Below are 25,602 nucleotides of genomic sequence, written 5' to 3' on the forward strand. Positions count from 1 at the left end.
TCTACTTTTTGAATGTACTCGTGAGATGCATCCAAGCTCGGAGTCCCCACGGCTCAAGGCTTGCTCAGACAGGGCACACAAAGGGCCGGAAACAGCAACGAGATCGTCTGCATCGTGTCCATAAACGTCGAGCAGTCCCTGCGAACGCCCAGAGTGAGTACGGAGCGCAGAGCGAGTTTGTTGCACCGGCACCCAGGCCTTCCAAACGGGCTGCGCAAATGGACTTGGCGAGGCAGAGCAGCAAGATCTGCTGGCTCAGGATCCGTGACCGTGAGCATCCGCACATCATCATGAGACCGAGTGCGTCCTGCCCCAGCCCCCAAAGCACTTAATTCGTATCCCACCGGCGAACTCACTCCGAGCACTGAGTGAGCTCCACCTGCTCGGCTGCCCTTTGTCTTGGCCACGATCGTCGTCCCGGCATCCTCCGTCCGCGATCACACTCAATTCCGCCATTCTCAAGGGTCCGGTTGCGACGGAGCGACGCCGCGTTCAGGGCCACGTTCAACAGATCGGTCATACCGTTGACGATGGACTTAACACTTCAAAAAGTAAAACAAAACATGACATGCAAAAATACCTTGTAATCCTTTTTAACGTGTCCCATGATGGTGCTGATAAGGTCTTCTTCAAGAATCCCTTTCTTGTCAGCATTTTCCAACCCCATGGTATCACAAAGTTTCACGGGTATACCCTTGCCATCAATTGGTTCCGTATTCCAGAAGCGAAACTATGGAACAAAAAATAATATTGTTGAGAAATGGTTGTGCTGTATATACAGTGTTTTGTTTGGATTGTATCACCAATTAATCAGTTGAACAACAATTGTCAGTTTTATACCATGTTCAGACGAAAGTTGTAAACATATTTCAAGCAATGAAATTACACTGAATAATCAGTGATACAATTATACTGCTTTCTTGAAGACAATAATTACAATAATACCAAGACTTCCTTAAATTGCACTAACGTTTATAACACATGAGCAAAAGTATCCGGCGTTTCCGGGTAAGAATGAGTCGCTTCCTGACGGGAATATGAATGAGGAGGGGGGAGAAGAGGAGGGAGGGAGGGGGGAGAAGAGGAGGGAGGGAGGGGGGAGAAGAGGAGGGAGGGAGGGAGGGGGGAGAAGAGGAGGGAGGGAGGGAGGGGGGAGAAGAGGAGGGAGGGAGAGGGGAGAAGGGGGAGGAGAGGAGGGAGGGAGGGGGGAGAAGAGGAGGGAGGGAGAGGGGAGAAGGGGGAGGAGAGGAGGGAGGGAGATGGGAGGTAGATCAGAGGGGAGGAGGATAGGAAAAGGGGTGGGGGATAGAAGGAGGGGTGTGGGATAGGAGAAGGCGAGGGGGAGGAGAGAGAGAGAAGTGGGGAGAGAGGAGAGAGAGGGAAGGGGGAGGGAAGGGGAAGGGGTGAGGAGAGGGGAAGGGGTGAGGAGAGGGGGAAGGGAAAGTGGGAGGGGAAGGAAAGAGGAAGGAGGAGGGTGAGGAGGGGAGGAGGAATGGAGGTAGGGGAATGGTGAGGAGAAGAGAAGGGATAGGGGAAGGAAAGGGAGTGGAGTAGGAGGGGGAGAGAGAGGAAGGAGGGTGAAGGGGGAAAGAGAGCAATGTGGAAGGAGAGAAGAAGGGCGGTGGAGGGGGAAAGGGAGAGAGAGGAGGACTGGGGGGGGGGGGTGACGAGGAGGGATGGGAGAGTGAGGAGGGGGAGGGGCAGGGAGGAGAGAGAGAGAAGGGAAGGAGGGGGGGAGGGGGAAAGTGACTATATCGCACAAAAATGTAAGTCAATGAAAAAATGGGTACGTGAAAACGTAAGGGAGCTCTGTCTACTGTAACGCCATGGCTTGCAAAAGCAGCCTGAATAATGTTCACCAAATGGTGGTTCACCCCGTTAAGCATTTTCAAAAAGGGTGTTATAACACACCCGAACTTCTCTGGCTTTGTCACTAATTAATTAAGTACACAGGCATTTCTCACTTCATTTGTAGCGCCCTCACCAAGCAGCTTAAGCGCTCCAGCAAGCACTCCAATGAAATGGGTGATAAAGAACGGCTGGCTTGACAAGTGAAAGCAAGCTGATTGCTTCTTGTTGAAATGGCCGAGGAATTTTCAAAACAGATCGATTTCAAGCAGCAAATCAGCGAAATGTGGAAACCACTGAGAGCAGACAAATTCAAAAAAAGTGTTATAACACACCCAAACTTCCTTGGCCTTGTGTCTAAAAACAAAAAGGGTGCTCTGTCTGCTGTAACGCCATGGCTTGCAAAAGCAGCCTGAATATTCTTCACCAATCGTGAGATATGGAAAACTTTGTCAGATTTCACTCCAGATTTGGAGATTATTTCGTCTCCACTCTACAGCATCCAATCTCCATATCCAAATCCAGATTTTGATGGTATGCTTCAATTATGTAATGACGAGGGCATGCCCGTACGTGGGTGCCCGTTCCTTGCTAAAAAAAAAAAAAAACGCTACCCGTACGCTCTACCCCGCCCGTACGCCCGTACGCCCGTAAACAAAAAAAACAACGCTCTTCACTTCCGCCCTTCGCTCTGACTGAATTGGGAGAAATAATGCGCATAAGAAATCGAGAAATTATTATTTTCTCCGGAAGAAATCGAATTACGAACCGTAATGGCGCACGCGCTCGGCTCGCTCTCACATCGGCCACGCCTACGCAACAACGTGTTCTGTGATTGGCTGCCGGAAGTGCAGTCTTCACTGTCCGGAAGGTCGCATATCACAGTTACGATGAATCGCAAATTAGTTTTTATTAGTTTTAAAACATAGTTTAACGCCAACATAGCGCCAACATAGTTTGCCAACGTGAAATAAATGAATACGCTCTCAAATGTGCCGTCCGAGGCAGAGTCTGTTCGCCACGTTCGGCACACGTGATAGCTCGCTGCTCTCTGATTGGTTGAATCGTTTTTTGGACATAGCTCGGTAACTACTTGTCCGATTAATTTCAAACCTTGAAAAGGCACATCCTCGGGTCCCCAGCAATATACCTGGCAAGTTTCAAGTATATCGGACCCGTGGTTGTCGAGAAACAGCGGTCACAGACAAACACACAGACACACACACAGACACACACACACACACACACACACACACACACACACACACACACACACACACACACAGAGATTACTGGAATTATAGATAGATAATCGATCGAGTTCCCAAGGTAAGGCACGTTTGTGTAGGCCGAAACAATATTGTGGCTTTAGAACCCAGCGAAGCGAGGTGCAGTGGGTTGACTAAGATGGCGGGCCACCACATCGGGCTTTTTTTTCTTATGAGCACCTCGTTAATAATCTTCAAAGGGGTGTTATAACACACCGAAACACCCAGTTTACATCCTCGCAATTTGTTGGAGGTCCAGGTGTATGCATGAAAAGTTTGGGGCCGCTGGGTTTCATGGTTTTGGAGTTATGGAGGAGACGGATGGACGGACACTGCCTTTTATTAGCATAGATTAATCTACTCGTATCCGACTGCAAAGCCGCAATGAGCCGGCGAAGCCAAAGCCTCTTGCCACTATTTTACCCATCACTATGGCATCAGTAGGTTAAGTAGTTGGTAGTAGGTAGGTGTAGTAGGTACCGTACCCAGTTCAAAATGACACCATTTGCATTCTGGATGAGATTAAAATTTATAAAATTTCCTTCTTGATTAATTCGGTGAATTCCGTCTCAATTTCGGATATTTCCGGCCGTGAAAAACGATTCCCTACGGCCGCGAGATTTCTAAAAAATAATTCTTCGTCAATTTTAGAATATATGACGCCGTTTTCAGCCTCCGAAACACGGTAATAAGCTTTTTTAAAATATTTTTTCAAATGCTCGAATGTCATTGGTTCCGGTGTTTGGTGAAGATTTTCGTTGAAGATAACCAGGGCCTGGGGAACGTGTTTGGTCTTAAAGTATTTTAATTACAAATTAGAGGTGCATAGAATTGTGAATCAAAAAAAGACGGGTGAAACAAACTCCTATTGATCTTTTTTGCAATTGTTTTATGCATACTTCCGCATCCGCCAGATGGCGGCCTCCATTGAGTGATTTGGTTTTTGAAATATTTTTTCAAATGCTCGAATCTCATTGGTTCCGGTGTTTGGTGACGATTTTCGTTGAAGATAACCAGGGCCCATGCGGGTTCGGGGAACGAGGTTGGTCTTAAAGTATTTTAATTACAAATTAGATGCGCATAAGATGGCGAATCAAACAAAGACGGGTGAAACAAACTCCTATTGAACTTTTTCGCAATTGTTTATGCATACTTCTGCATCCACAAGATGGCGGCCTCCATTGAGCGATTGGGTGCGTCAAAGCTTCGAAATTCTCAAGGGATCCAGCAAAATCTGGCTTTTTAACATAATACGTATGCGTTCATTCACAACACCGGCTTCGCCGGCTACTATACAAGATAGATGTCTGTCTGTGTGTCTTGTCTGTGTGTCACCATTTTTCTCAGAGATGGCTGAAAGGATCTTCGTCAAACTTTCAGAGGTTCATCAGTAAGTGCCTGGGAGTGTTTTCGGCCCCCCCCCAAAAAAATACATTTCGAAAAAAAAAAGATCGTTTTTTTGGAGTTTAAAAAAAAATAATCGCGCGATAGTGCCTAAGCCTTTTGACTTCATGACAGTTATATACAAGTACACATTCGCATAAATAAATACGAAACAATCACCAGACATTTGAACACAAATAAATCAAACAATTCCGGAAGTGTACAAAGTTGGTAGTACAGATTCTTCTTCTTCCTGTTCGGCATTACACTTAACGCAGAAACGGGATGAAAACCATTCACCAGCATATATTTAATGAAAAGGTGATGAACCCCCTTCCTCTCCTGCCTCCCCCCCCCATTTCCCCCATTCCCCCCGCATCCCCCTCAACCCCCCTACCCTTCCCTATCTCCCCTCCCCTCCCTTCCCTTCCCTATCTCCCGCTCCCCTCCCTTCCCCCCTATCCCTCCTCCTCCCTTCCTCCCCCTATCCCCCTCCCCCACCCGGCAACGCCGGGTACTTCTGGTAGTGAAGGATAAAACACAAACCAAACACGAGGAAAGTGTTATTGTACAAAATGTACATACTGTATTTAAATGGACCAAGCACATGAAGAGGAAGAATGTTGTTCTTGTGCCCACAGTAAGGAAAGAATGAGGTATTTGACCAACATAGCTAAACAACCTGCTGAGATGAAAATTTCTCAAGTATCAAAGTCATGTAGTTAGTTGTTGTGGAAGATTCCTTCCCATGTATTGATTCCTCCTCATGTATGGATTCCTTCCCATGTATGGAGGTTCCATGTATGGATTCCTTCCCATGTATGGAGGTTCCATGTATGGATTCCTTCCCATGTATGGAGGTTCCATGTATGGATTCCTTCTCATGTATGGATTCCTTCCCATGTATGGGTTCCTTCCCATGTATGGGTTCCCTCCCATGTATGGATTACTTCCAAAGTATGGATTCCTTCTCATGTATGTATTATTTCCCATGTATGGATTCCTTCCCATGTATGGGTTCCTTCCCATGTATGGATTACTTCCAAAGTATGGATTCCTTCTCATATATGGGTTCCTTCCCATGTATGGGTTCCTTCCCATGTATGGATTACTTCCAAAGTATGGATTCCTTCTCATGTATGTATTATTTCCCATGTATGGATTCCTTCCCATGTATGGATTCCTTCCCATTTATGGATTCCTTCCCATATATGGATTTCTTCCCATGTATGGATTCCTCCCCATGTATGGATTACTTCATCAGATTACTTCAGATTATTTATTCACAGCTCACTCTCTCCTTGCTGTTTTCTTCTTCTACTGCCTGTACAAGTGCAACAAGGCTGCATCTACTTGGCCTCTTCTATCTTTGATCTTCTATCTTTGATCTTCTCTATCCTCTTCCAAACCTCCTTTTCACAGATTACCGTTACTACTTTATGCTCCATTATACCTAGTTTCTATACCTTGGCGTTGTGCCATTTTCCAATGCCTTCCACAAAAATCCTCTGTTATTCCCATAAACGCCTTTATGTAACTCTTCCCACATATTGTATCAAAATCACGTAATTTCTTGCTGTGGAAGAACCACCAATTTCATCCTTATTATCTGTCTACATGAGTGGCAAGTACCTTAAATGCCCCCATTTATACAAATTGCTTAACAAATTACATTTCCTCTACATGTAAAGTACCGGTAACCTATTATTATTCCCATAGTTTCCTTTTTTATATTCTTCCAGCCTTTTTTTCACCTCCGAAAGCTTTAAAATTAATGTTCTCAGCAACCGTTGGTCCAATTGACAGGAATTTTTCATCAAATGATCGCCTCGGCACGGAGAATTTGTTACTGCTAATTATGACGTCATAGGTCACGTGGTATGGCGCCATCTTGTAAAACACATTCAACGTTGCCCCTCTATATCTCCGAAACGGCTCAATGGAAAGATTTTGGTAATGGCTCATTATAAAGAACTCTGCAATGGGACCAAAAAACATGTTTATTTAGTATATTAAAAATGCTAACGTTAACAGGTTAGAATTCGTCAAACAGATCCCTTGCTCCCACGAAAATGATATTTTTTTTCCAGATCCTTACTTTAAAAAACTAATAATGCAAAAAATTTCTAAGTCATATGTCACATGCTTCGGCCGCCATATTGTTTTTCGTGAAAAACACAAAAACACAATTTTCTCCGCAACGGCTAAACAGATCGAGCCCAAACTTGGCATGCATAATCGCATACCCATGATGAACAAAAAGTTCAGTGATCATGACATCATGTGTCACATGGTTTCGGAGTTATGACGTTTTAAAGCATAAAATAAAAATGCTATCTTCTCCATAATTTGTGAAGATATCGAGTGGAAACTTCACACAAATGTTCCTCATGGGGGGATGTTTCAATGTTACTTGAGACGTTTTTATAAGTCACAAGGTTTGGCCGCAATAAATAATGGAAGGTAAATTTTAAAAAGCTTCTAACTCTTGAACCACTGCAATGTTAGACTTGCAATTTTAATGCAATGTAGATCTCATGAAGCGGAACATGTGAGCAAAATCTGAAGCTGATTGGATGTACGGTCTCGAAGCTATAAGTCTTTATTGTTGAAAGAAGAAGAAACGCACAGTTTTGTCCTTCCAGAACGTGATCACTATCACACGATCTCCCGCGGTCATTTGAACCTCAAATAAAATTCCAATTGAAGATTTGTCAATAGGTGAGGTATATTAACAAACGAATAAAACAGATTTGGTCAAATTCTGACTTTTTTTTAACTCGATCGCATTTCACACCAAGTAGTGAGAAACTAAAGAGGAAGAAACCTCGTTTGGCTTCTCAGATAAAATAAATAATTCTGTCTGCAATTTCAGGTTAATTTTCTTTTAAAAATCGCTTTTTCTGCAATCTGTGCATGGATTGAAATGTGTGGATGTGTGTGTGGGTGTGGGGTGGGGGGGATGTGTGTGTGTTGGGGGGGGAGGGATGTGTGTGTGTGTGTGTGGGTGGGGGTTGGTGTGTGCGTGTGTGTGTGTTAGGGATGGGGGGTGTGTGTGTGTTTGTGTGTGGGTGTGGGGTGGGGGGATGTGTGTGGGGGGGGGGGGATTTGTGTGTGTGTGTGTGTGTGGGGGGTTGGTGTGTGCGTGTGTGTGTGTGTGTGTTAGGGATGGGGTGTGTGTGTGTGTGTGTTAGAGGGGGTGGGGGGATGTGTGCATGTGTGTGTGTGTGTGGTGGGGGGGGTGGATATGTGTGGTGGGGGGGGGGTGTGCGTATGGAGGGAGGGGGTGGATGTGTGTGTGTGGATGTGTGGAGTTGGGGTGCGTGTGTGTATGTGTGGAGGTGTGTGTGAGTGTGTGTGTATGTGTGGAGGGGTGTGCATGTGGGGGGAGGGGTGTGGGGCTGTGTGTGTTGGTGGGGGTAGGGGGGATGTGTGTGTGTGTGTGTGTGTGTGTGTGTGTGTGTGTGTGTGTGTGTCGGGGTTGTATCCAAGGGGGTTGTGTCAAAGCATGTCCAATGAAAGTGGGGTTGTATCAAAAGTGGGGATATATCAAAAGTGGGGTTGTATCAAAAGTGGGGTTGTATCAAAAGTGGGGTTGTATCAAAAGTGGGGTTGTATCAAATGTGGGGTTGTATCAAATGTGGGGTTGTATCAAAAGTGGGGTTGTATCAAAAGTGAGTGCGAGTAAACCGGTCATCACTGCCAGCAGTTTTAAAGTGGCAGTTCTAGTTTCCTTTAAAAACCATTTTCTCTGCAATAATTGGACCGATTGAGAGCAAATTTTCACCATAGGAGCGACTCGGCCTGTAGAATACTTTATTGGTAATTATGATATCACAGGTCACGTGGTATGGGCGCCATCTTGGAAAAACCAAAAAACTTTGCACCTCTATCTAAAAACTCCTGCACAGAAATAATTGAGACAGGTCTTATTGAAAAGAAATCTCCATGCGGAATAACATATGTGAATGATGACGTCATAGGTGCCGCCGTTATGACGTCATAATAAGACAAGTAAAAACCATTACCCCATCAGGATGAAATTTCTTGAGCATCTTCTCGGTATAAATTGATGCAGAAATAAAATTATAATGACATCATGCGTCACATGGTTTCGGAGTTGTGACGTTTTTAAGCATAATAATAATAATAATAATAATACATTTATTTTATATAGCGCTTTTCAAGAAGCCCAAAGGCGCTTTGACAGAGTACAAAAAACAAGTGCAAAAAGACAAAAATCAATAGGTAAATAATCAAAGCAAAAGGAAGGAGAAGGAGAAGGAGAAGAGATAGTCAGGGGTTAAATGCTGTGGGTTAAATGTTGAATGCAGTGTTGAACAGGTGGGTCTTGAGTGATGTTTTGAATGTGGTGAGTGAGGAGGAGTCTCTGATGGTGTGAGGTAGTGAGTTCCAGAGGGTGGGAGCAGCGAAGGAGAAGGCCCTGTGCCCCCAGGATCTGAATTTGGTCCGCATGGGGGGGGGGGGGGTCAGGAGGTTGGTACCAGCAGAGCAGAGGTTGTGGGTGGGAGTGTATCTGGAGAGGAGGTCAGTCAGGTAGGATGGGGCCAGGTTATGGAGGGCTTTGTATGTCAAGAGGAGGATTTTGTACTGGATTCTCTGTGGGATGGGGAGCCAGTGAAGCTTGTAAAGGATGGGGGTGATGTGGTCACGGGTCCGGGAATGGGTGAGTAGACGGGCAGCGGAGTTCTGAATGTATTGGAGTTTATTGGTGATTATTGAGGGTGAACCAAAGAGGAGGCTGTTGCAGTAGTCCAGACGGGAGGTGATGAAAGCGTGGATGAGGGTTTCTGCAGCCGTGGAGGAGAGGGATGGACGGAGACGGGCGATGTTTTTCAGGTGAAAGAAGGCTGTCTTTGTGATCTGTTTCGTGTATTTGTCAAAGGAGAGGGTTTGGTCAAAGATGATGCCAATATTCCGGATGTGAGGGGAGGTGGATACTGGGAAACCGTCGATGTTGAGGGCAAAGTTATGGGTGGATTTGGTGAGCGTTTTTGGGCCAATGATGATTATTTCAGATTTATCATAGTTAAGTTTGAGGAAGTTGATTTGAAGCCAGGATTTTAATTCATTGATGCAGTTTGTCAGGATAGAGTGGGTGGCGGTGGAGATGGACTTGGTGGATATGAAAAGCTGGATGTCATCGGCGAAGCAGTGGAATTGGAGACCATGACGGCGGATTAAGTGACCAAGGGGGGACAGGTACAGGATGAAGAGGAGGGGGCCAAGAACTGAACCTTGGGGGACACCTTGGGGGAGGGGAGCAGTGGGGGATTTGCAGTTATTGATGGAAATGAACTGGCGTCTGTCGGAGAGGTATGATTTGATCCAGGAGAGGGCAGTGCCGGTAATGTTAAAGGTGGTTTCAAGTCGGGTGAGGAGGATGGTGTGATTGATGGTGTCAAAGGTGGCGCTGAGGTCGAGGAGGATGAGAATGTTGAGGTTGCCAGCGTCAGAGGAGAGGAGAAGGTCGTTGGTGATTTTGAGGAGAGCAGTTTCAGTACTGTGGTTGGAGCGGAAATCCGGATTGGAATGTTTCATACAGGTTATTGGCAGAGAGGTGATGTTTGAGTTGAGTGGCTACAGTGCATTCCAAAACTTTTGACAGAAAGGGTAGGTTGGAGATGGGTCTGAAGTTGTTTAGGGTGTCAGGGTTGAGTCCAGGTTTTTTCAGAATGGGGGTAACAGCAGCAATTTTGAGAATGGCGGGACGATGCCTGTAGACAGGGAGGAGTTTATTGTTGCAGTGATAAGTGGAGAGAGAGCAGGAAGGGAGGCCTTGACAAAGCTGGAGGGGATGGGGTCAAGAGTGCAGGTGGCAGTTTTCATTCCTATGAGGAGTTCAGAGAGGTCAGTAGGGGAGACTGGGGAGAACTGAGACAGGGGTTGGCAGGATAAGGGGGGGGGGCAGGTGGTTTGAGGGGGAGCAGGTGCGGTGGTGGTAAAGCTGCTGTAGATGTTGTCAATTTTGCTTTGGAAGAATGAAAGGAAGGAGATGCAGTTGTCTCCTGTGAATGACTGGGTGGTGGTGTTCAGGGGGCTGAGGAGTTTGTTTATTGTAGAGAAGAGTGCTTTTGGGTTTCCAGAGCCAGAGTGGATAATTTGAGAGTAGTAGGCGGAGCGGGCGCGGGAGAGGGCATCTTTGTAGTGTTGTAGGTGGTCCTTGTAGGCTTGGGAGTGAATTGTGAGACCTGTTTTATTGCGGAGTCTTTCAAGTTGGCGAGCACGAATTTTCATCAGGCGGAGTTCAGGGGTAAACCAGGGAGCAGAATGGGTGAAAGAAACTGTTTTGGTTTTTATAGGCGCAAGCTGGTCGAGGCAGAAGGAGAGAGTGTGGTTGTAGTAGTCAGTGAGGTCAGAAGGGGTGTGGAGGTCAACGAAGGGAGAAGTGGACATTTTTTCAGAGAGGGTGGATGAGAATGAGGTAGGTGAAAGAGCATTTAGCTTACGGAAGTTGATAGTGCGATAATGCCTTGGTGCTGGGGTGGGGATTTTGATGGTCATAGTGATGGCTAAGTGGTCAGAGAGGGTGAGGTCGGAGCCAGAGAGATGGTGCAAAATTAATCCAGTAGAGCAGACAAGGTCCAGAATGTGCCCACGGTTATGGGTAGGAAAGTTGACATGTTGAGTGAGGTTAACGCAAGTGAGTAAATCAGTGAAGTCATTGGTTATTGTGGAGTCAGTGGAGTCCATGTGGATATTGAAATCACCGAGGAGGAGGATTAAGGGGGAGAGGGAACAGAGCTGGGTCAGAAAGTAGGAGAAGTCGACAGGAATGATGGGTGTGGTTTGGGAGGGCGGTAGACGACAGCCATGACTGACTGTGTGTGACCAGAGAGTTTAAAAGCCAGGTGTTCAAATGATGGAGCAGATGAGATGGAGATGAGGCTGGTCTTGATGTCCTGTCGGTGAATTACGGCAATTCCACCACCTCGGCCCTCCGAGCGTGGTTTATTGATGTAAGAATATCCATTGGGTGTAGTGAGGTTGAGTGAGAAGTAGTCCAGTGGTTGTTGCCAGGTTTCAGTGAGACAGAGAAGCATAAACCTTTAAAACCGAGCTCCTCCCTCATTTTTGATCCTATCGAGCAGAAACTTCACAGATGTGTTCAGCATATCAGTCTACTAAAATCACCTTTTCGAATTTGCGATAGGTCACGTGGTTTGGCAGATACAAATAATTAAACGAAAATATTTTAAAAAATTATATCTCTTGAACCGCTTCCTTGATCGAGGTGAAACTTCATACTGTCGTAGAAGTCATGAAGTGTAACAAGTGTGCAAAATTTCAAGATGTACAGTCTGGAACCTCGAAGATGTTATTTTGTGAAGAAGAAGAGCCTTCGTGTGTGGGCAATTCATTATTTATCACATGTACAGACGTGCAGGCAACGTACAAAACGATCTCACAGGGGTAATTTGAACCTCAAATAAAATTCTAATTTCAGATTTGTCAATCGCTGAGGTATATTAACACTCGACTAAAACAGATTTGGCAAAATTCCGACAATTTTTGACACCATCGCATTTCACACAGACAAGCTGCAAGTTGTCATTGGCTGAAGAAGAAATTCGCAATGCTTCTCAGACCAAATAAATAATTCTGACTGCGATTTTCAGGTTTATTTTCTTAAAAAAAAAAAAAAAAATCGCTTTCTCTGCAGTCATTGCACGGATTGACAAGAAATTTTCACCACAGGTGCATCTCCACCTGGAAATTTTTGTAATGATAATTATGACATCATAGATCACGTGGTTCGGCCGCCATCTTGGAAAAACCGAAAAAATTTGCACCTCTATATCTCCGAAAGCACTGAATCGAAAAAATTGAGACATGGCTCATTGCAAAGAACTCTCCATGGGGAATAAAATATGTTAATGATAATGTCATAGGTGCCTCTATTATGATGTCATAATTCGACAAGTACAAAACCTCATCCGATCAGGATGAAATTTATTGAGGATCATCGAGGGATAAATTGATGGAGAAAAATAATAATAATGTGAAAGCGGGATTGTTATAAAGTGTGGGGATGTGTGTGTGTGTGTGTGTGTGTGGGGGGGGGGGTGGAGGGATGTGTGTGTGTGGATATGTGTGTGTGGGATGTTTGTGTGTGTGCGTGTGTGGGGGGTGGGGATGTATGTGTGTTGGGGGGGGTGGGTATGTGTGTGGGGGTGTGTGTGTATGTGTGTATGGGGGGGGGGAGGGGATGTGTGTGTGTGTGTGTGTGTGTGTGTGTGTGTGTGGAGTGGGGGTGTGTGTGTGTGTATGTGGGGATGTGTGTGTGTGTGTGTGTGTGTGTGTGTGTGTGTGTGTTTGGGTGTGTGTGTGTGTGGGGGGGGGGGGGGGATGTGTGTGTGTGTGTGTGTGTGTGTGTGTGTGTGTGTAGATATGTGTGTGTATGTGTGTGTGTGTGGGGGGTGGGGGATGTGTGTGTGCATGTGTGTGTGTGTGTGTGTGTTTGTGATGGGTGGGGAATGGGTGTGTGTGGATGTGTGGGGGTGTGTCTATGTTCGTGTGGGAGGGGGGAGAGGGTGTGTGTGGGGATGTGTGTGTGTTTGTGTGTGTGTGGGGGGGGGGGGGATGTGTGTGTATGTGTGTGTGGGGGTGAAGGGGATGTGTGTGTGTGTGTGTGTATGTGTGTGTGTGGGGGGGGGGGATGTGTGTGTATGTGTGTGTGGGGGTGAAGGGGATGTGTGTGTGTGTGTGTGTGTGTGAGTGTGTGCGTGTGTGTGGAGGGGGGGGGGGACGTGTGTGTGTGTGTGCTCTCAAGACGTGCTCTCAAGAAAAGAGCTATTATTACTCCGAGATAAAAAAAAAGTGAATAAAGTACAAGTCTGATTTAAATTGATGAATTATCTTATTATTATTGTTATTATTATTATTCTTTAATGACAATTATTCTCACATTATTGTGGGGTTGGCCAAGGGAAGTTTGGCTGAAGTCTTTCACCAACCGCATGGCTTGGCATGACGTTCGACTAAGGTTTGGGCAGGAATTTGGAATTTGGACACAGTGCCGGTTGATAACGTGCCTACTAATTCATGAAAAAAATATTCATATCAATTTTATCAGATGCAATTTTCAACGAAGCAGAACAACAGAAATACGTCACGGCATTATACCAAAAAGACTTTTAAATGGTCTGAAAAACAATTTGAAAGAAATGCAGAAAATTTATCATTTATTGGGTTAATTTTTAACCCATTTCAGTTTTAAACGATATCCCAGAATGAAACGTGGGATAAAGGAGTTCCATTGCACCTAACAGAATTCTAAAGTGACAATAACAAGTAAAAAACGAGTACTTTTTAGTTCCTATGAGATACGGTTAAATCTTTAAGAACAAGTTGTTGTGTCCCAGACTTTGAACCCATCACAGTCAGTGTCACCGTGTTGATATTAATGAGGCAACAGTTTCACTCCCCTCCTCGTCAGCACGCCACTCAGTTCCCGGAACTTCTTCCATGCACATCTCACTCGAGCAACCATCGGCGAGACTGAGCCACCTTCTCCATTCAGCATGTGTCCGAGGTAGCAAAATGTTTTCACACCTTCCAGCTTCACACCGTCTCCAACATTCAACTCAACATTTCCTCCATCTGCAGCTCCCTCTGTGCACACCTTACACTTGAATGTAGCTGCCACACTGGTTAATGACACTCTCAGACCACTACATTTTTGATGAACCCACTCAGCGCACATTGTACATTGAATGGAGTTCACTCCGACACCCTTCCTGCACACAGCACATGGCCACTTCCCAGTTCTTTCCACCTCACCACATGCTTTACCACTTGCCATCACCTTCGTCTATCCGATATTCTTTTGCAGACCTTTTGCCTCCATACATTCCTTCCACTTGTTCATCTTCTCCTTCAGTCCATCCATACTCACCCCAATCAACACCAGATCATCTGCATACACCAATTCCCATGGTAAACCCTCCTTTACGTTCTGAGAAAGCACCTACATCACAGCTACAAATAGTAGTGGACTTAGTACCGACCCCTGATGCACTCCCACCTTCACCTCAAGCTCGCCAATGTTCCCCTCCTTCGTCCTTACAGCTGTGCGTGCTCTCTCATACATTGCCATCACTACTCTGATCAACCATTCCTTCACTCCTAACTTCCTCAATGCCCATGTCACTACTTCGCGTGGAACCCTGTCGAATGCTTTCTCCAGATCAACAAACCCAAGAAACAACTTCTTCCTCTTCTCCATGTACTTCTCCTCCAACTGCCTGACAATAAAGAGCACGTCTGTCGTTCCTCTTCCTGGCATAAATCCAAACTGCATTTCGTCGATCTTCACTTTCTTCCTTATCCTCCTCTCCAACACCCTTTCCAATACCTTCTTTCCATGCTCCAATAACTTTATCGCTCGATACGAGCCACAGTCCAGAGGGTCACCTTGCCCCTTGTATAGAGTAAAGAGGGTACTCAGTTCCCAATCCACTGGAATGCGGCCTTCTTTCACCACCAGATTACAGATCTCTGTCATTCTATTCACACCCCAATTTCCCACCGCCTTCAACATAATTCCCTTCAAAAACTTACCCAATTTCATTGTACAAAGCTTTTGTACAATGAAATTAAATAAATAATCCTAACCACCCGAGGCACCACAGAAACCAAACACTTGCGAGATTAAGAGGGAGAACTGAAGGCTTCTATTGGCACAGGCTGACTAAGCTTCTTCAACAATGAAGAGACAAAACAACTTGGCCCCCGAAAGCCAGAAGATGCGAATGCGAGGAGTGATGCAAGCGAGGAGCAATGGAGGAGACGCATGATGTTGCAAGTTCAAGCTCACAAGCACAGAGGTCCTGAAGTCAAGGCTGATGCATGTGGCTTTCCTGTGCAGTGCCGGTTGCACACTTCCCTCTGTTCAGCCTGAGTGCAATCCCACTGGACATTGGGACCGCTTCCCCAAGTGGTCGGTCTCCTCATTGGCCACACCTTCCCTCACCATCCTATGCCACAGGACATGCCCATAAAAAGGTTTTCTTCCCATTCGGTGCTTCTACAGTGCATTGTGCCAACATGGCCTACCAACGCGCAGTTGCCAACAGTTGTGAATGATCCAAAGCGCTTTCTTCATGCCATTGTTTCACAAACCCTCTACTTGGTCTCACCTTTCAAACAGGAGGTTTTTTGCTGCACAACCTTATCTCCAGCTATACTATCTATAAATTACTTTCGCTACCTCCTCAGCATTACATTAAACAATATGACGTACTCTGACATTTTGCCTGCTTACAAGAGTAAATCTATGCTATGCCAAATACACAGTCCATACAATAGTTTCACTGCATTCTAACTATGGATTGCCCCCTTCCACCAAACATACAGCTAAGTTCCAGATTTTTTGGGAGAATTGCTAACAGCATTTATCTCAACTGTAATTGTTCATCAATTCCTGTCCACCTCAATTGCACTTACCTATCCTGTTGATAAAGTCGACCTCTTCGCTGAGTGTTTTGCTGAAAATTTGACACTTGAAGACCACAGACACCCACCCATTACTTAGTTGCCCTTGTTATTTGGAAAATCAGTGTTTCCACCAAAACCATCACACGCAGGAAAGTTGCTAAGGTTATTCAAGGTTTTGACATCTCAAAAGCGACTGGACCTGATGAAATTCCTGCGATTGCTTTGAAGATGTGTTTACCAGAACTGTTTTCTGTTCTCTGAAAATTGCATAGCTTACTGCTTACGTCTGTCAATGTCTGCTTCCCCTTAGCTGAAAGCAGGCTTCTGTAATCCCTGTCTTTAAAGGTTCTGGTGCGAAATCAGATGCATCCAACTATCGGCCTATTAGCCTTCTTCCAATTATGAGCAAAGTTTTTAATTTTTGTATACAAAGTCGAGGCTCATATAAGAGCAAACACATTAAAAACGAGTACAGATACATTCAAAGTACACCGCCCCCATGCCAAATAATTAAATATCCTCCAGCGCAGCATTGCCGGGTGGGGCGCCTCTGGCACCCGGCAATACCGCCGTGCAGCTCATAGAGACTGTGTTGGGAGGGAGAGGTGTACAATAATTGATTGATTAATTGCATAATTAAAATCAATAAATAATGGTCAAAAAATATTTTCTTAATCAATTGGCTAATAGCATACCTAAACTACAAGTACTTCATTCCAAGCTATAACTTTTAGAAAACTAATTAAATAAGTCATTAATCTAAAAAATTTAATAATTAATTTATTAATAAATAAGGAATTAATCGATTAATTGATTAATCAATAAATCAAAATTATCCTTTAGAGTCACATCACATGGTCACTATCATGTCCAAATATTAGCTTCCCAGCTCAAAAGGTGCCTGAGATATTGCCCAGATGAGAAAGAAAACAAATAAATGATTAATAATAAAAATAAATAAATAATAAACATAAAATAATTAAATAATTTATCAATTGGTGAATACAATACCTAAACCGCCACCGTTTCATCCAAATCTGTAACTTAAAAAAAAGAAAAAAATTAATGTAGTCATTATTCGAATAATTAAATAATTAATCGATTATTTGGGGAGGAAGAATGGGGGTTCGAGGACACATTAAATTGAACATTGAAGTCAATGGGGAAAATTATGAAAACTTAATGACTCAAACCCCCCTCTCTTGAAAAATCACATTCTTTTTCCCCCTCCTAAGCCCCGCCCATTTTCAAATTAAGCACCGCCCACTTCTTCCTAAGCTCCACCCAGTTTCCCTAAGCCCCACCCACTTCTATAAACCCCACCCACTATTACATCATTTCCAGTTAAGCCTTGCCCAGTCATGCCAGGCTTGAAAAATTACACCCTTTTTCTCCCTCTTTTAACTTATTAACTCTCCCCATTTTTCATTACACTCGTACAGAGACCCAACGCATATTTGGCTTTCATTTTTAGGGAATAGCTTAATTTTATTGAAAGCAGAATCACCATCTAAAATATTGATAAATATTACATTAGAATTTAACTCTCGGTTTAGGTATCGCTGTTGAGCTAATATGAAATGATAAACCTCTCTTAATGATCTCATCTGACCCTCTCCCGAACCACATATCATTTTGAGATTATAGTAAATTATTTTCCCCTCAATCTCTTGGCAACCATCAAAGTTTTCAGTCCACTCAAGGATGTTGCCTCTTAGAGCCTCTAACTTATTTGTATTTAAATTTATTCGTTTATTTGTTTTATCGACTCTTACCCCTGTATTTCTTCAATAATTCTTATTTGATATTTCTCACATTCATGATGTTTTCCATTTATATACCAAGGCTGTCTATACCTCCACTCTTTAGTTTGGTTAACGCTTGATTCTATCATTTATGTTAGTAAAAAAGGCGGCGGTCGCCCGTTAAAATCCCTAACCCCCCCTTTTTTTTTCTTTAAAAAAAAAATCTTATCACTTATACTTATCACTTATATTTATCTTAATACGAGCAGAGGTACCCCGCGATGCCCGGGTATTGTATCAAAGTAACACCATGCAGTAATGTGCAGATTTTGGCACACATTACAAACTATTTGACTAATAAAATAGGATCTCTGTGTATTTTCACTAAATAGTCAGGTTCACTATGTTTTTTCGTTCAAAATCATGGTAGATGAGCAAACCTATACATTTTTGGAAACGTTATTACATGGGAAATCTGAAAATAAATGTTTACATTTGCCAATTCCGACCAATTCGATTCGACCAATTCGACCAATTCGACCAATCGACCAATTCCATTCGACCAATTCGACCATTCGACCATTCGACCAATCGCTTCGATCGACCATTCGACCAATTCGATCGATTCGATTCGATTCATCGAATTCGATTCGATCGACCATTCGACCAATTCGATTTGCCAATCAATTTGACCGACCTTTGCTTGTGTGGAACAGACTGTGAAAACGATGCGGACTATATTGTCGGATACGACACACAGGACAGTGATGACGAACTCGAAATGGCATATTCTGTAATCGTGTATGTTTGATGCCATTGACTGCCTGTGTATATTTTGTCATTGACTGCCTGTGCAGATGTGAAGTTATACCGACTGCATGTGTATATATGATTTTGCTGACTGCCTGTGTATGTTTGGTGATATGAATTATTGTGACACATTTTGATGTTATTAACTGCCTGTACAAAATGATAACATGTATTTGATTATGCAACTTATCGCGAATATAAAGACAGTATTTTGCAATTCAAAACCTTTGATTCGTGTCTTACCATTCCCCATAGCACTAATTTCATACTTTCATTGGATTCCTTGTCCCTGAAAATATAGGTTTAGTGTATTTTTAAAAGTTTTTAGGGTAATTAGAGGCAGAAATAGAACAAAATATGTATTTTACAGTGGTCATTTTGAAAATCCAAAATGGCCGACATACAGGTATCTCTCCAAATGTAAACATTGATTTTTAGTTTCCTTATGCTATAACCTTTCCAAAAATGTATAGGTTTGCTAATCTACCATGATTTTGAACGAAATATAATTTACTGACATAGTGAACCTGACAAAAAGTAGGAATTACAGCAAAATTTTCTTGTTCACTTACTCGTTCATTCCAAAGCCTCAGGATAAACAATATTCTTGGTTTTGCCCTGTGGTGCTATGATGAAGAAACCATCAGGGTTCCCAACTCTTGAAGTACCAACATAAAGCTGACCATGTGAAAAGACAGGATCTGCCAGGTTCAGTCCAACAACTTTCAATGATTGCCCTTGAGATTTATTAATGGTTATGGCAAAGCTGAGTCTGACAGGAAATTGAAGCCTTTTAAATTCAAATGGCAAATCAGTTGGGTTCAGAGGTATTCTGGGAATGAAACAATTGTCTCCAGCAATTTTCCTGATATTATTGTGACCTCCAGGACATGGGGCATCATCTATCTATAATTCCATTAATCTCTGTGTGTATGTGTGTATGTGTGTATGTGTGTTTGTATGTGTGTATGTTTGTCTGTGACCGCTGTTTCTCGCCAACCACGGGTCCGATATACTTTAAACTTGCCAGGTATATTGCTGGGGACCCGAGGATGTGCCTTTTCACATCATACGAGGATGTGCCAGACCGTATCGAAGGCACGTGATATGTCAAGGGAGACAGCTCGAATTTCCTGTTTGGCATTGAGGACCTCCATCCATTGCTGAGAAAGCAGAAGCAGCATGTCCAGAGTAGAGTGACCAGGTCTGAAACCAAATTGATGATCAGAGATCAAGCCATTGGAGAAGAGGAAAGATTTCATATCTGAAGCAATGATGGATTCCATGACTTTACTGATAATTGAGAGAAGGCTGATTGGTCTGTAGATGCTAGGATCTGTTTTTGCACCTTTTTTGTGCAAAGCGGTGATGTTGGCAGATTTCCAAGCAGATGGCAGATGACCTTTTTTTTTTCTTTTCTTTTTTTTAAATACAAGATCGAGGCTCGTGAAAGAGCGAACATTAATCACACAGAAAGACAAACAGACACACAAAACAAATAACATCGGGAGCGGTAGACAAGATGGGGAGAGAGGGGGAAGGACACAAACACAACATTTGAGAGCAGGGACCGAGAGACATGGAGACATCGAGAGAACTGTGGGAGGGAGAGGGCTTTGGGGGGGAGGCATGGGAAGGGGGGGGGGACCTTGAGCAAAAGAGAGTGTGAAGAGAACAGAGAGAGGGAGTGAAAGAGCGGTAGAACAAGGTTTTAGGACCCGTGGGCTGATGCGGTCAGGTCAAGTTGCAGAATCAGAGTCGAGGGTTGACAGAAACTTTTCCACCTTGTCAGGAGAGAAGGACACAGAGTCCAGGAGCAGTTGGGATCGACTGGTTAAGGTGGGAACAGAGAGAGATGGGTTTGGGACACAAGATTTTGAGGCAAACACAGAGTTGAGGCATTCGGCTTTTTCACGCGCGGAGTCAGCCGTGTGGCCATTTGAGGTGAGGGAGGGGATGGAGGGGGAACAAACACCAGAAACAGATTTGACCAGACGCCACCAGGATTTGGAAGAGGGAGACAGATAAGAGAGTTCTGTCCTGAGAACGGATAGATATTGTTTCCTGGCTCTCCTGAGGGTGGACACACACTTGTTTCGGGCTTTGTGAAAGGAAATGAGATTTCCTTCCGTTGGATTTGCTTTCCAGGAGACGAAAGCAAGTTGTTTCTGGGCAATAGCCTCACCACAAAATCCGTGTACCATGGACGGGACGAAGGGTATGACAACTGAAAACGAGATGGGATAAATCTGTGCATGAGAGAGAGCAGTTTACTTTGGAAGAATTCCCAGGATGAGTTGATGTCAGAGGCGGTAGAGATGGGAGACCAGTCCAGATGATTGATGGCTGCTTGAAGACCATGCCAGTTGGCCTGAGTGAAATGCCAGACTCGTCGACGCTGAGGAGTCTCTCTGAGAATGGTCAGAGAGATGTCCACTTTAACAAGCACATGATCAGAAGAGCCGATTGGAGCAGAAGAAGAGCAGCAGACATTTTCAGGGAAGTTAGTCATAACCAAGTCCAGAAGAGAAGATGCTCCATTGATTGAGATCCGGGTCGGGAAATTGACAGATTGTGTCAGTCCCAGTGAGTCACAGAAGTCCTTGGCTGAAGAGCCATGGCTGGTGAGAGAGGTACCCACACCCAGCCAACTGGCATGGTGACAATTGAAATCACCACATATGAGGAAGAGAGAGTTGGGATGGGTAGATAGAAGTTGGTCCATGTTATCAGACAGCGAGATGTAGATGGAGTCATCACTGTTGGACGGTACAACACACATATGAACAAAAGGTGGGAGCGAAGGGGAAGCCGTAGCCAAAGGTATTCCTGGGGGTGAGGTGGAGAGAGGGCAGTGCAGGGCGAGTGAGGAAGAGAGTTTTTTATAAAGATAGCAACCCCCCCTCCAGGACGAGGCTCAGGTCTATCATACCGGAGGAGGGAGTAACCTGGGGGAGATACCAAGGAATCAGAGACATCATGAAGGAGGAAAGTTTCTGTTAAGCAGATCACGTCTGGTTTGTCAGAAGCAACCTGTATGGAGAGATCAGTCAAGTTTGAGCGAAAGCCCCGGATGTTTGAGGTCCATACTGTTAAAGAAGAGGAAGGGGGAGCATCGGATACAGAACAGGGGGGGGGGGAGCGGTACGGTATGATGTGGAAGAGGAGGAAGAGGTAGGGAGAGCTGTTGAAGGTGCGTCAGAGATTTCAGAACAGCTTGGAGAAAGGGAAGTATGGGGCAGACAAAAGGTTTGATGGTGATTGGGTGAGGCGCAGTGAGGTGTTGTTTGAGGCGGGGGAAGAGTGAGGCAGAAGGTTGAGGGAGCTGAAGGTGAGAGTTGGAAGGGGGAAGAAGCGGGGAGGACGCTTTGAGGAGGAGGGGTGAGAGGGGAGTCTAGGAGGGGAGGAGTGGGGGAGGGTCTCAGAGGGGAGGGGTGTGGGGGGAGTTTAGGAGGGAAGGGGCAAGGGGGGAGATCTGAAAGGGATGGGTGATGGGGAAGATTTGGAGGGGAGGGGCAAGGGGGAAGATTTGAAAGGGATGGGTGATGGGGAAGATTTGGAGGGGAGGGGTGAGATTGGATTTTGAAAAATGTACGATTAATGGGAAACGAACATTTCTTGCAAAATGAGATTCTTGCGACCTTCGAGTCAAAAATACGTTTGAGGATGCTGAAGGATGGGTGGAGTTCTGGAGAGTTTAGGGAATGAATGAAAGATGCACTATAAGAGATGGAATTTTTTTTTGGAATGAATAGATTTGGTGAGCAAGTCGAAAGCATCCTTTTATAGAAGAAGAAAAAGGTGTTATAAAATATGACTGAATACCATTCTTCAGGGGACAGATGGAACATTTTTTAACCACGTGAACAAAGAACGAACGAACAAATAAGAACGAAACGGATAAGAACAGAGAAGGGAATATATATATATATCTATTTATTTATTTTATTTTTTTTGAGTTGGGATGAAAACAAAGACAGAGACCGAACGTGGAACGTGAAAAATAGAGACCGAAAGGAATTGCGAGCGCCGAAAGGAAACCGACGATTCTGTACGATTCTGTACACAGGTATGAAGAACCAACACCAAGAATACTATTAGAGACACACCAATAGTTACATACACACCGAAAGAAAGATAAAGTTTCGACCTGTGGTAAAGCCGGTATTACGACAAAAACACAATTGTGAACAGTTACTTATTAACTTCGAAAGCGTGCGCGCATGCACAGCTTTGAAGAGACGTGACGTCACGTGACTTCCCGAGACGAGAAGAGACGTGAAGAGACTTTGAAGAGATTTAAAACGTTAGACAAGTGGTCGATGTTCGGGGAAGTTAGGGGGAGAAGAGAAAATCTAAGAAATAAGCAATACAGCGAAGGAAAGAACCTAAATTCACAGAACACCTATGGGGGTAGGGAAGCCGAGATAAACTAGGCCGCGCACGCGGTGGGACAGAAAAGGATTAAATTATACAAAAGTTTGCAAGAATTGCAAATCAACACCAACTGGAAAACATCCTGCAACACATGCACAATAAAAAAACGAGTAGGAATTGACGAACACGAATGGAAAAAATACTATAACTTTTGCTGCCGTGCAGAGAGCTCCAAGACGTTTCCTTGCTCCAGGGACCAGAAACGGAAGTCCCAAGTATAAAACACAAGGACACCTTGGACTTCCAGGACAGAAGTTGGTATTTCAAAAAAAGTAGAATTGGGGTGAAATTAGTGGGGGTAGAAAAGATCAAGGTTTTGGATGGGGGAAGATAAGAGATGGTGGTGAACAACTGTTTTAAAGACCTGGAGGGTGGAGTGGGATTGAAGGGAGTGAGGGAGTTTGTTCCAGAGGGGGGGGGGGGGAGAAAAGAGGAATGAAGGAGTGAAGGTGAGCAGAGAGTCTTGATTTTGGCAGTTTAACCATAAGAGGGGTGCAGGCAGATCTTGTGCGACCTGTAGTAATATTTGCGGGACAGAGCCCAGAGAGAGCTGGGGGGCCAAGGCCAGAGAGGAGTTGGTAGAAGCTGGAAAGACCACCAACCTGCCTGCGGTGAGTGAGTGAGAGGCCCTTGGCGTTAGCTTCATCGTGGGAGATTCCAATGATTCTGAATGCTTTGGTTTCAACAGCGTGAATGATTGATAATTTAATTTTTTAATTATTATTATTTATTTATTTTCATTATTAATTATTTATTTATTTTCTTTCTTATTTGGCCAATATCTCAGGCAACTTTTGAGCTGGGAAGCTAATATTTGGACATGACAGTGACCAAGTGATGTGGCTATCAAGGATATTTTTGATTTATTGATTAATAATTTAATCGATTAATTATTTATTGGTGAATCAATTAATTATTTAATTTTTTATTAATGACTTATTTAATTAAATTTCTAAAAGATACATCTTCGGATGAAGCACGAGTGGTTTAGTTATGCTATTAGCCAATTGATTAAGAAAATATTTTGTGATAATCTTTTATTGATTTTAATTATACAATTAATCAATCAATTAGCGTACACCTCTCCTTCCCAATGCAGCCTCTATGAGCTGCACTGCGGTATTGCCGGGCGCCTCCGCGCTGTAGCATATTTAATTATTTGGCATGGGGGCGGTGTACTTTCGTGTATCTTTACTTGTTTCTTTCTTGTTTGTTTGTTTGTCCGGGTGATATCTCAGCCATCCTTTGAGCTAGGAAGCTGAAATTTCGGCACAATAGTGAGCAAGTCCTTTGTAAAAAACGATATTTTTTGTTTTTTGATTCATCAATTAATTGAGGAGTTATTTTATTATTAGCGATTAATTAAGTACTTATTTAATTAATCAAATTTCCTTTCTCTTCTGACCATTAACTCAGGCACCTTTTGAGTTAGGAAGCTGATATTTGGACATGCCAATGACCAGGTGATTTAGCTGCAAAGGCAATTTTTGATTTATTAATTAATCAATTAATCAATGAATCGATTAATTTTTTAATTATTCGATTAACGACCAAAAAATTTTTTTTTAAGTTGCAGATTCTGATGAAATGGTGGTGGTTTATGTGTTCTATGACCGAATTGATTTATAATTTAATTTTTTAATGATTATTATTTATTTATTTTCATTATTAATCATTTATTTATTTTCTTTCTCATTTGGCCAATATCTCAGTTACCTTTTGAGCTCGGGAGATAATATTTGGACATGTGTGACCAAGTGGAGTGGCTATCAAGGATATTTTAGATTTATTGATTAATCGATTCATCAATTAATCGATTAATTATTTAATTTATTCGATGAATTACTAAAAAAAAAAAAAAAAAAAACAGTTTACAGATTCGGATGAAATGGTGGTGGTTTATGTGTTCTGTGACCGAATTGATTAATAATTTAATTTTTTAATTATTATTATTTATTTATTTTCATTATTAATCATTTATTTATTTTCTTTCTCATTTGGCCAATATCTCAGGCACCTTTTGAGCTGGGAAGCTAAATTTGGACATGACAGTGACCAAGTGATGTGGCTATCAAGGATATTTATTGATTAATCGATTAATTATTGACTTTTTTTAAAATGACTTATTTAATTAAATTTCTAAAAGATACTTCTACGGATGAAGTATGAGTGGTTTAGTTATGCTGTTGGCCAATTGATTAAGAAAATATTTTGTGATAATCTTTTATTGATTTTAATTATACAATTAATCAATCAATTAGTATACATCTCTGCCTCCCAATGCAGCCTCGATGAGCTGCACTGCGGTATTCCCGGGCGCCAGAGGCCTTTGTAGGATATTTAATTATTTGGCATGGGGGCGGTGTACTTTGAATGTATCTGTACTTGTTTAATTTTTTAATGATTATTATTTATTTATTTTCATTATTAATCATTTATTTATTTTCTTTCTCATTTGGCCAAGATCTCAGGCACCTTATGAGCGGGGAAGCTAATATTTGGACATGACAGTGACCAAGTGATGTGGCTATCAAGGATATTTTTGATTTCTTCATGAATAATTTAATCGATTAATTATTTATTGATTAATCAATTAATTTTTTATTTTTTTTAATAATGACTTATTTAATTAAATTTCTAAATGATACATC

At 43.2% G+C, this 25,602-nt stretch overlaps 1 protein-coding gene across 5 annotated transcripts in view; it reads right to left on the reverse strand.

Annotated features, from left to right (window-relative positions):
• Nucleotides 1–25,602, reverse strand: part of LOC137422723 (interferon-induced protein 44-like) — a 229,449-nt gene that overhangs the window by 108,848 nt on the left and 94,999 nt on the right. For all 5 annotated transcript variants that reach the window (XR_013621953.1, XM_078770644.1, XM_078770639.1 and 2 more), the window contains one exon: nucleotides 581–730. Coding sequence is in view for 4 of the 5 variants with exons in the window: in XM_078770644.1 (XP_078626770.1) it covers nucleotides 581–730 (150 nt within the window). In the remaining variant the exon portion in view is untranslated. The remainder of the gene's footprint in view (nucleotides 1–580; nucleotides 731–25,602) is intronic.

The sequence above is a fragment of the Myxine glutinosa genome, chromosome 1 (assembly GCF_964187855.1).
Source record: "Myxine glutinosa chromosome 1, kmMyxGlut1.1, whole genome shotgun sequence".
NCBI classification, from domain to species: domain Eukaryota; kingdom Metazoa; phylum Chordata; class Myxini; order Myxiniformes; family Myxinidae; genus Myxine; species Myxine glutinosa.